At 39.4% G+C, this 12,144-nt stretch overlaps 1 protein-coding gene across 2 annotated transcripts in view; it reads right to left on the bottom strand.

Moving 5' to 3' along the window:
- Positions 1 to 11,728, bottom strand: part of LOC148653225 (latent-transforming growth factor beta-binding protein 2-like) — a 126,879-nt gene extending 115,151 nt beyond the window's left edge. Inside the window, exons 1-2 of one of the 2 annotated variants that reach the window (XM_088647963.1) lie at positions 10,586 to 11,728; positions 3,588 to 3,658 (exon numbers count right to left, since the gene is read on the bottom strand). In XM_088647963.1, the coding sequence (XP_088504089.1) occupies positions 3,588 to 3,658; positions 10,586 to 11,112 (598 nt within the window). In that variant the 5' untranslated portion in view covers positions 11,113 to 11,728. The remainder of the gene's footprint in view (positions 1 to 3,587; positions 3,659 to 10,585) is intronic. The other variant, XM_088647964.1, reaches the window with a different exon arrangement.
- Between the last annotated feature and the right edge of the window lie 416 nt (positions 11,729 to 12,144).

The raw sequence follows: 12,144 nt of genomic DNA, 5'->3' as shown, positions 1-12,144 counted from the left end.
GGAGTTCAACACTGAAAATGATTTCACAGCTCCCCAAGGCACTGTCGAGTTATTTCTTATGCATGCAGTCGTCTCCTTTATAAAAAAATATACGCAGGCGGCTGACTTTTTAGAAACTTTTATTTTTTTGTGTATTATTCCTCCTCCTAAATGGGTTTCAACTGCTGTGGTTAATTATCGCACTGATTTTAAAAAATACATATTAGAGTACTGTATGCCCACATTTTCTACATTAGATGTCATGCTTTGCAGATGAATGAATGTCCTTTTGTTCTGTGCTCTGATCCCTGTTCTGTCTTCCACTTTCTCCACTGGGAATGCCGTTTAAACGGCTCCTTTTAAAGAATCCATGATGAATATCAAGAAACAAGAAATGAAAGCCACAAACCTCGAGCTCTGCAGGGAAACCTCCAGTGCCAGGAGATACCATGTGGACCCAGATACAAATTTCCTTTGTCTCTCTTTTGACTGCAACTACTGAAGAAGCGAGGGGATTAAGGACATTTCTCTTTCAAATTATCAGTGACAACCTGGCAGCTAGAATTTCATCCCCCTTCGCACAGGTCTTTAATCTCTCACTTTATGTTATTGTGCTTCAGCAGCCAGTGTGCCTTTAAAAAAAAAAACATCCATCTTTTTAATAACATTTCGAGGTTTCTGGACAGGCATCAAACCACCTCCTATCTATACAATGCCACAGCAGTAATTTGGCTTCATTTGACCAACTGCTGGTTCAAACTGCATGATTTAGAACAGAGGCCATTGTAACGACATTTAACTTAGGACACCAGATCCTCCAAACTGAAAGAAGCTTATTACAGATATTTTCTAAAGTCATGTACACTGAGTTCCACTAGTTCCACTAGCGCTTTACCATTGTGGAATAGGCACTGTTCAATTCTTTTCTGTTCATACTGTATTTCAGGTGGTTCTTTTCTAAGCATGCTCTGCGAACGGTCCCCCAATATGAAAACCTCTGCGTTTCATCTTTCAAAGGGCCCAATTTTTTTACATTTTCGAGTGGAGAATTCCCAATGTGGTGGAGGTCTCAACAATGAGTGCTACCAGAGCAGCCCATCTCACCGAGTTGGCGCTGGTCTGGGTCATTGCAGGAGCTACTTTGCTTACTGGATGGTCTCACCTGGGTGTGGGCCAAACAAGTAAAAGAGACCAGATGGTGCAGTGTGTTTAAAGTATGAGGTCTGAAGAGGTTCTTTATTTTCTTTTCAGTTCAAAATATTTGCCAGCTTTTTTTTTTGTGGCGACTCCTGTTCCACTCTCCATTTTAACTTATGGAATTCTTGAGCACTATTCTCGATAATAAGCGGCTCATGTGCTTGTGTCCATCCCTCTGTACAAGGAAGAAGAAAGACACATAGGAACCATCCCTCTAGTACCACGGCAGTCACATGCTGGGATGAAAAGGTCTCTCTGAGGGGACGTCTACAGCTGTCATTCTCCATCAACAAAGCCCACAACCAGACAACTGCAAATCCCCATTTAGGACTGGCAAATATGCTCATCAAAGGTTGAATTTACTTAAATGCCCTATTTTCTCCCTTTTATGAATTAATTTTGGTATAATGCCTTTAACATGGTAGATGTTACTGTGCTAGCAAAACACAAGAGCAAAAGAAAAAGTTTAGAGCTGGATGAAAGATTGGTATAATGACTTGCAGTATATGCACGGTTATTAATTAAAAAGAGAGGTGAATATCTATATACAGGGTATTGTCATTCAATTACCTTTTCTACTTGTGTAGCCCTGCATAGCTTTGCAATTTTTTCTGGAATCCCCATAAAAACTGGACTACTAAAAACAGCAAAAAAAAATGACTTCCTTAATGACAATTGGCAGACCCTACATACATCTCATGAAACTTGATCACAAATCAACGAAGAACTGCAATTGGTAATTCAAGGAACCGGCACTTTCTTTATTTATTGTGGCTGAGCAAACACTTACAACTGCTCCCAATCTGGGACACTAAACTAAAAAAAGGCCCAGCACCAACTGAATATTTTTCCCCCACATTTTCACTGAATGTCATTCTGTTCAGTAACTTCTCATATTTGGGGTTTAAACGAAGTTGCAAAAAGTATTCTTTTCATTTTCTTAAGATCACACTTGGACGGAGTTCTAAAAACTCAGATTTCACATCAGGGAAAAAAAGTGTTCATGACATTTTGCAAAACACAGCTATGAACATCAAAAATATTTCTTTTTCTTGCCCATTGCCAGTGAAGGCAGAGAACGTTCTGGGTTCTAACCTTAAAAGTATAGATATGGTAACCCAACAAAGTAACAGGTCTCAAAACAACCAGATATTGAGAATTTCAAAGAAGTCTTTGTTGGTGTTACTGTATGTTTGAAATATTCTTTTCTGCCTTCAAAAAATTGGAAAGCAACAACTTGAAACCCATGGCTCCATAACAGAAAAAAACTATTTACCACATTAGATGAGGGCAGAGGATTCGCTCTTTAATTACTCAGCTTTGAGTCGCCTTTTCCCTGCAAGCTAGCGGCACTATGAAAACTTCTCTTGTCAAACTTCCATAAGAATTTGCGAAGGACCCTTGTGAGAGGTCGTTAATTTTATTGCTGTACTACGCTGGACAGCAGTATTTTCCACCTCAGTGTTGCTTATCTTCATTGTTTCGACAGCATTTTTGCACTGGTATGAGAAATGAAAACCAGTGCGCTGTTATTTTATCAAGTGCCTGGAATTGTCAACATTCTCCAAAGCAGAGGAAAGGCAAACTGACTGACGGCCAGTGAACCAAACGGCCAGTGAATGCTTTGTTTCTTATGAAAATTGGAAAGTTTGCCGACTTTGGAGAAACTCCATGAATGCAAATAGTACTGTGAAAAACACGTAAATACAGTATAGAGGGGGTTTTGCTTCAGACATCTGAGAAAATTCATTGTGTTCCAGACGCTTCTCAGAATAAAGATTCTTGTTCATTGGTGCCCTTTTCCACATTAAGTGCATCATAAATCTTCAAACTTCACCATACAATTAAGAGTCTTGTTAGTGTAGAGCTACAGTACGTAATGCTCTTAAAACAAGTTAGTCTACAGAAAAAGGACACAGTTTTCTGTTATTTTAAATTGCTCTCTGATTTGGGTCTGTGATTTCAACTGGGGGGTTTTATTTCCTCATTTGTTAAACTTCTTCCTACTGTGCTGGCTCATTACTGTTAGCAGCTGTATTCCTCAGATTCCATAAGCTCAAATGTATACACGTTTGGCATAAACACAGCTTTAATTTTTGTCTAACAAAAACGAGATTTTTTTTTTAAAGTAGTTTCCACTGCCTTTCGCAGAATCTCGTTTTACTTACTTGTGCTTGTACTCACTTTCCACCACGGCCTGTTTTGACCACCTTTCTCCAAGTAAACGGACAGTTGAATCAGAAGGGGTTGTCTGGATATCTCGAGATGAGACAATTCCATCTTTCGTCTTCAGCACACGTCATAACTCAACTTGTAGCATCAGTAGGGATCCAAACAGGAAGTATCTCCTACTCTGCTCATCTTTGTTTAGAGAGTGAAAAGTGGTGGCAAAATCCATTTTTTATACTTACGCTTTATGCATCGATTTGTCCCTGGTGCTATAGCCCATCCTGAACAGCAATGTCCTCCGCACACATTGGGCCTAGAAAGAAAAAAGATCAAAATGGACTTGCCGGGTCTGTACTGTACATACAAAATTTACAACCAGAAGCAATACATGGTCAGAGCTAATCTGATAAAGTCTGCCTGTTTGCAGTTCTCTTAAATCAGAAAAGAGAACTCCACATCTGAAACCAAAAGATACCTTAGAGACACATAAGTGCATGTAATTCAATTACACCCAATATTTAAGCAAAGAATGTAACTCCACCAGGAACTCTGTAATACGACCATTCAATTATGTTCTATATACAGCAGTGTCATAAACTGAAAGAATGGAAGGTTATGTGACCTTTCAGGAAAAACAGCATGAGGGCGATAAAGCACCCTATGCAATACATAAATCTCCAGGCACAGAAAATATGACAAGTTACAAACTGCAATACTGAAGCCCAAAACCAGATTGTTTACATGGTTATGAGCAACAGAACTATGCTTACTCATTTATAGGCCACTTTAGCAGGATATGAAAAACTGAATTCAGTGAACTACACAGTCAGGCTGGGCGTCTCTGAATTCCACAAACCTGTATTAAAAGCAAAGTACAAGCCAGCATTACGTTAACATTTCGCATGAAACTAAGCAGATGTACATTTCAAACTGACAAGCTGCATAAATGCCCTGGGATAAAGTCCCAAGCATTTCTCACGGGGAAAGCAAAGTTCAGTACCTTAAAAAAGGCAAGTGGCATCACTGTACAAAATGACCACAGGCTACTGATGCATGTGGCCATCATCATAAGCAGTACATCTGTGATGAACACTTTGAACCAGTCTGCAGATGCAGTCTCGTGGGATTGTGTCCCATTTCTTTTGCAGAGTCTGAAAAAGCATGTGACTGGTCTCTGAGCCCTAAATGTATTTATAATGTATATACACACACGTCACCCTCCAGCTCCTATGACAAATGTTCAATGGGTCTCAAGTCTGGAATGTAGGGCCTTCAGACAGGTCAAAGACTTTATTGCTTCCTGTATGTAATTTTGGAATACAGTGGTTATTTCAATAATGGAAAATGTCTTCTCTCCCTATATATAAATTGTGTGGTTTTCCAAGCTGCGAAAGGCTGCAGTATATGCTAGACTAATAAATACTGCAAGATTAAAAGATTAGCTTTCTGTAAGTGGTTAAATTTCTGTCATTTAAAAAAGTCATTGCCATTGAAAGCCATTGGATGAAATCATGTAGACACCTCAGCACTCCAGGAACAATATTGGCGCACCTTGCAATAGATGCTGTGGAATATGGGTCACATGCTTTAAAAACTGATAAATACATCAGTACACCTAGAACATAAATCTGCAAACTTATAGTATGATTAAACCAATCTTGATTTTTTTTTTGAGTGGATCACCTATGGCTCTGTTTATGTTTGCTTAGAATATAACAGAGCTTCTAATACAATAATAATGCTCATAATAACAAAAATAATACAAATGTAATGTCATTACCAGGTAGATGTTAAAAGGCTAAATAGGCCAAATGCTAGTTTTAAAAGACTGTATATACAGGACATAGGATTGGTTAATGCACTTGTTTCGAGTCAGTATAGTTTTTGCACAGAGGCCTTGCAAAATTAAGCTTTCAAGTCCCCTCTTTCTTCCACTGCAAAAAAACACATTTCATGCAGCTTAATGCATTAAAAGTTGAGCAATAACACAGCATTTCCATTTTCCCTAACCTCCCAGTTTATTAACAAGCATGCCGTGTACACAGTACACCTTCTGTGTGTTCGAAAAGCCTCCGAGTCCTTTATACAAATGCAGATGAAAACTTCTGTTTTGAATGAGACATTTTTAAATAAAAAGCACTTGTAGCCTTTTTCAAATTGTCTTCATACCAGCCAGCTGTATTTATTTCATATCTAATGAGCAAAACGTGTCCCAGAGCCTGACAAACATTTCACTAAAGGTTTATAACAGTTCACCGAAGGTTCAGAACAACAACATTCTATGATCAGTTGTTTTTCAGAAAATAACAAAACCAGGAGGAATACATGGGCTGCGGCACTTGCTAATCACTCAGTCAGCCTACCATTTGGCAGACATGACTCCATCACTCTGCCAAGACCTGGTTATTTTCTAGAGGCTGTTGTGTTAAGACTAACATGGAACAAAGGCATGGATTGCTTTCATTGAGTTTTATTTACTCATTATTACTGTCATGCAAGGCCTCTCTTATTCCACATTCCTATTGTACAAATGTACAAGGAACATTAAAAAGCCATATTGAATAATACCCACCTGAACTAATATTGAATAATATGTACACTCAAATACAAAAAGGTAGCATATGTAGATAAAATACCACAGAATCTGAATACATGAGATTACACAATAAAGCAAAGACAAAATGCAACATATAGCAGCTAGGGAAGTAAAGATTTTGAATAGGATATTCCCATGCTGCAAGAATGCAAGATACAATCACACAAGAACAACAAAAGGTGATCATGACTAGATCTTTTTCAGCCCTATAAGAGTAATGCAAAGATTTTAGTGTGAGGAATTCTAGCCTAGACAGCCATAAAACCCCTCATCAGTCATTTTGCTTTTCATCCCCTATTTTGGAACAACATCTTTTATCATACAGCTATACGTGCAAAGGAGAGATGAAGACATTCTCAATAAGAAGCACTTGCTGGATAATCTGCTCTTTTTTTAAACTTCATGCCCATAGCACTAACAACTAAGCTAGACAAAAACACAGACAGGCATCTGTTTCACTACAAGATCATTCACTGGCAAGCCAAAAGCAATCCAGTTGCCCTGTCCAAAGACACTCATACATATTGAAACCCATTGAACCACGGTGCCACAGCCAGGGGAATCCTGGTCATATTCATCTAATGACATGAGCCCACATTCACACTAGTGATATCTGGTCTCTAGGAATCCCCTGTCTTACTGATTGAGACACATGGTAGCCAGAAAAAATAATGCAAAGCATTTTTGTATCAATGCTCTAAAGGAAGATAAGATCCAATATCTTGTTTTTAAAGGCATAGAAAACTGCTGTGTATTAATTGTTCCAGCTTATTAACACAGATTGAAACCACTACTAGTCTTTTGTGCAAGAGTACAGGTGTACTGCAAATTCTCTCTCCCTGGGGGCAAGAATATCAGACATCAGCATACAGACACATTGACAAAAAGGGGGGCCACTTACTGAAAGGAAATTTGTCATTAATGTTCAGTTGAAGAATGACTAAGAAATATTCACTTACAAGCAGATTTGTTTCTTAAAAGAAATGAGTCAGATAGTGACTGAATGCATGCCTTGTCAAGTACCAATGTTCCTTACAGTGTATGACTACTTTTTTGCTGTTACTGCTTAGAATGTTATTCAAATATTTCACAAGATTCATCAAATGGCAATTAAAACAGGAATTCAGGACTTGGATTTCCCCAACGTGGCATATTCCAAATCATTTATAAGAATCCATGTGTTTCATAAGAGAAGCGTGTACGTATTATTGCATTTTATTCCTTTTATTTGGAAAAAACAACCACAACAATTCCTACTAAATCTTGACAGATTTTCAGAAACCCGGATAAGCTCCATAACTGGATGTTTGCTGGTTTGATTATGTATGATAATGACAAAGATGGGCCTGCACAGTGGCACAGTGGTTAGCACTGTATAACAGCACTGGGTCCCTGGGTGCTCTCTGCATGGAGTTTTTATTTTTGCCCCATGGGTTCTTTCTAGGTGCTCTGGTTTCCTCCCACACTGCAAAACATACTGGTAGGTTCATTTGCATGGGTGGCTCTGTGGCTAAGGATCTGCGCCTGTGGCTGGAAGGTTGCTGGTTCACATCCCCATGGCCAGCAGAGGAATCCTACTCCATTGGGCCCCTGAGCAAGGCCCTTAACCCCAACTGTTCCAGGGGTGCCGTACAAATGGCTGACCCCAAGCTTCTCTTCCTGTCTGTGTGTCTGATCAAGAGCAAGTTGTGGTATGCGAATAGACAATTCCTAATACAAGAAATGTTATATGGCCAATAAAGTGATCTTATCTTATCTGGGAAAACGGACCCTGGTGTGAGTGTGACTGTCTGTGTCTGAGCCCTGCAATGCACTGGCATCACATCCAGGGTGTATTCTGTATTCTGCACCTGTTGCTTGCTGGCTCTGGGTCTTCTGTGACCCTAAATTGGGTAATTGTAAACCTGAAGTGTTAAGAAATTGGATGAATAGAATAACAAGGTGCATTTTAAATGATTATTTGTCTTTGTAGTCTTGCAATCTACTTGCGATCCTGATGGTAAGACATTTTTAGCTGGAAAACATACATAAAAGCTTTTCAATGAGTCTGACACATCAACAGTTTCTCATGTTTGGATTCTACCTTTAAGAAGGGAAACAAACCGAAAACACGAAACCTATTCTCTCCTTCATGACAGCTGACTAACAAATGTGAGAAATGCCTTAATGATGTGAGAAAATGTTCCCAAAGATGTTCAGACCTCAGAAGACTTATCAAATCCTATTAAAATCCCCCCCCCCCCCCAAGAAGAATGGGATGTTGACCAGAACTCCATCTTAATTTTCACAAAGCAGTAATACAGTTAGTTATCTACTGGTATAATATATTAATTATATTTAAAAGGCATGCATGATGAATCCAGCATGAATGGTTTTAAACTGCCACATCTGGCAGTTTTGGGGGTTTCCAATGGAAATTAAATATGAATTTCATTCTAAGAATTAAAAAAAAAAAACACAAGAGGACAGGAACTGACCGATCTTGCTAGATCACTTGCCAGTAGCTTATAGGTATGAGGATCCTATCCAGACATGTCTACAAGATGGTTGGGAATTAGCGTCAATTTAAATAACTACCTATACAGTATGTTTCATGGAGTTTCATACAAAGTTAAGGGAGGAGGTCAGATCCTAATCTTGCCCACTTACACCTACCTACAGAACATATAAATGCACAATCTTACTTGTTTTCTTTGAAACCTAAAGGATTGTAGAAGTGTGGAACAAGCTAACCAACCATGTTGTTAAAGTTGATACCCTGGTTTCTTTCAGGAAATGACTTGATAGGATCCTTGGATCAATTAGTTTCTAACTCCCAGATGAGCTAGACATGCCGAAAGTCATCATTTGTAACTGTTCTTATGTTTATTTTCGCATCCCTCCCTTCACTCCATCTTCATCCTTGAAGCAGATCCCTGTCTCATGCCTCAAGAAGGGACAGGTCCAACAGCTTCATGTCCATGAAGTTTTCATTCTTACAGATGTTTTTGCCAGGCAAGTACAGTACCAAACTACTGAACTATCATCATCATCAACTCCCACAACACACAGTTAAAACTAACTGAAATTTGTTTGGCTTGGGTACAAAGGGCTTGGTGTGAAATCAGATACCAAAATGCTTCCATTGTACAGTTTTCAGGTTACCTGCTTGATTCTTTTGCAAGTGATGGGTATATCATTTTCATTGCACATCTATATTATTTCAAATTTCGGGCTTACTGCTCAGCTGCATATGGTTTAATTTACTGAGGAGTACAAATTCAATTCACAGAAACAATCCAGGAGGTCCGATTGAGGAAAAACAAATGACAGAACTCTTGGGATTTGGGGTACCATGTTGAAACCTAAGAAGAACAAGGGGTTGAGATCGGTCACAGGGGTTGGAGAATCTGTGCTACAACAACTTGCCCAATCGGCAGATGGTCTACATGAGAAAACAAGTGAGCAGTACAGAGTTTGAGCTTTCTCAATTAAATCCCTAAACAGGAATTTAACAAAGGCATTTTACCTGCAAACCTGTAATACAATAACCAGCTAATCTCTCTCTTTAAAGCTTTTAGAGATGTGTTAAATTTATGGACAGTAATCCATCATCGCTTGTCATCCATATGTCTCCCTTAGTTAACATTTCCCCCCCCAAAAGAAATCTTGGATTTTGTCACATGGCTTTTCCTGTTTGATTGGGATTCAATCAGACCTTTCACCCTCCTGCCACTTACACATTCAAAGCCCATCACACAATGATGCCTGTCAGTTAGAAACAAGCTTATTTCCATCTTCATACCAGAAACCAGTCATTCACTACTTTGTTTCCATTTGTGGCAATTTGGTGAGTGGATCACAATTTTCATTAATTTATCATCCTCTTGTCCGCTGCACTGTTGCATATGAACTATGCATAAATTAACAAGGACAAAGGGCTGTTTACTATGACCTGCTGTTGGATCTTCCCTCCCCCAATGTAGATGTTCTACATTAAAAGAAGAACTTGGAATTAATGCAAAAACTAGATTAGCAGTAAGGGTTAAAATGGAAAATACTGTTTAGCACGCTTCAGAAAAGTGTTATTTTTTATGTTTGCATTTGCAAACTGCTGTCAAAAGCCCTTCTTAAAATTTAAACAAGCAGCAAAAATGCCAACATTCGAACAACAGTCTTTTTGTGAATACATATGCACAATGCAATCCTCACACAAACATGTAATTCATACATCTGCAAGACATAAGGCATAAGGCACTTAAATGTAGCAGAATTTCCATATTAGAATTGTGTAATTTATTTAAAACACAAAAAACATTATTGTTGGGAAAGCTAACCAAGTGTATTCTGATTTTCCCTGACATCCCACAGTTCCACTGACATTTGTACCTACTTAACTTTTTACCTCACCCTTGAAGGCTGATTTGAACAATGCATAGATTACTCCTGGCAGCGGGTTCAGCGTCTGTCATTCAAAGACTTGACAATATTTAACATTTCAGCATGACATTAGACTACAGACAATGTACATTAGATCTAAATCTGCATAGCCCACATCATAAATCTCTTATCCAATTAATCATTGAATAATTGATTACTAAATGTGCGTATTGATATAATATTAGCAGGGACCCCGCTGGACAAAGAGGGGGGAAATCATCTTACCCAAGTAAACGCCTCGAACCTGCAGCCCTGTGTTTGGAGTCTCCGTTGGTAACAGAGCTCTGCCTGGAATTGATCCGGGCTCTGTGCTGGGATGGATAAGTCACTCGCTGTTTCGTGGACACTCGCGTGTTGTCCCGGGTTAAGGTAGCGTTGCCGTGATGGGTCACAGCATCCTTTTCTTGTAGTGCAACGGGGATGCTGCTGCCCACGACCGTCGTGTGTCTGTTTCCTTGCGTTGACGGGGCATTTCTGCTCTGGGGTAGACGAGGTTGAGTCCCCCTTCCTATGGGCGAGCTATTCTGGTGTGTCCGGTAGGAGGTTACGCTTGGTGGTCTGGCAGAGTAGCCGTCTTTGGTTACCTCTGCACTGTCCCCCTGACTCCTGGGTCGCGCTAGACCCTGGTCCCAGAGAGTGCGAGTGTTTGCGCTGTCCTGTTTTCCACCTGTCAAATCCCTCTGAGTGTCACACATTCGTACCAGTAGTACAACAGTTAATACCCTCAAAATTAAAGTGCCCAGTCGGTCCATTTTTAAACGTCGAAACAAAACAACCCACAGAATCAATTATCCAATATCAGGCTGAAATAGCAGCTGGTTTCAATTACGCTTAACAAGATTCACTTTTCACGAAAGTCATCCGCATTCATAACCTCTCTGTGGGTACTGCAGGATTTTAAAAAATCGTCAACAAAAAATAACTGGCGAACGAGAGAAGGGTAGTTTGATTCCTTCGTTTCATAATGCACAGGTAGACGCTCATTACACACAGTTACTGAACTTTTGTACCACTCGTCAGATTCTAAAATACTTTTTTCCAAGCACGACTTGTTTCTATAAAATCAATTTAGAATAATATATATATAACATAGTTCTGTAAAATTAATAGTTTAGCGCCTGTGGTGTAAATCATTGGTACACTTTTGTGCTTATCCGCCTGTTAAATCTCATGTTCCTTCTCCAAAGTTAAAAGGCAACTGCAGAGATGCGATCGAAAGGCTAAAGCAGTCCCACAGCTCCGAGTGAAAGTTCTCCTTGCAGTTTAAATCCAGCGAGCGCAGATGTGACCACCTCCTTGGATCTGAAGTCACCGGGAAATTTTTGAGGGTTTGCATGGGTTTTATTTTCGGAAACTCCCACTTTTTTGTCTTTTTGATTCCTGCATGCTTAAGAGACGCTCAGCCCCCTGAAGCCAGTCGCTCTCTCTCTCTCACTCACTCTCTGTAGTTGGGAAAACGATGCAATAAAATTTAAATAGGAACAAATAGATTAAAATGGGGATTTTTAAAAGTGTTTTTGGCAACACCCGCTTTTGCACAGATAGATGGATTAACCCCTTGGGGTGGAACCAAAATTATGTCACGGAGCAGATGCATCCCCTCCACTAAAACTTTTAAATATACATCGCGAACGATGCGGCTTGGTACTGGCAATCCAGCGGTTTAAGGATTATTTACTGTATCTGATGAGGGTCAAGAGGCAAAAACAGCAGAAAGAGCGTTTGGATTAATAGTTCAAACATTCACTCAGTGCGTATTCAAAATAAAGGCATTTGTGAATCTT

Source organism: Lepisosteus platostomus, chromosome 10, assembly GCF_059453375.1.
Source record: "Lepisosteus platostomus isolate fLepPlt1 chromosome 10, fLepPlt1.hap1, whole genome shotgun sequence".
Taxonomy (NCBI): Eukaryota; Metazoa; Chordata; class Actinopteri; order Semionotiformes; family Lepisosteidae; genus Lepisosteus; species Lepisosteus platostomus.
The sequence above is the reverse complement of the archived record's forward strand: the minus strand, read 5'-3'. Positions and strand labels throughout refer to the sequence as shown.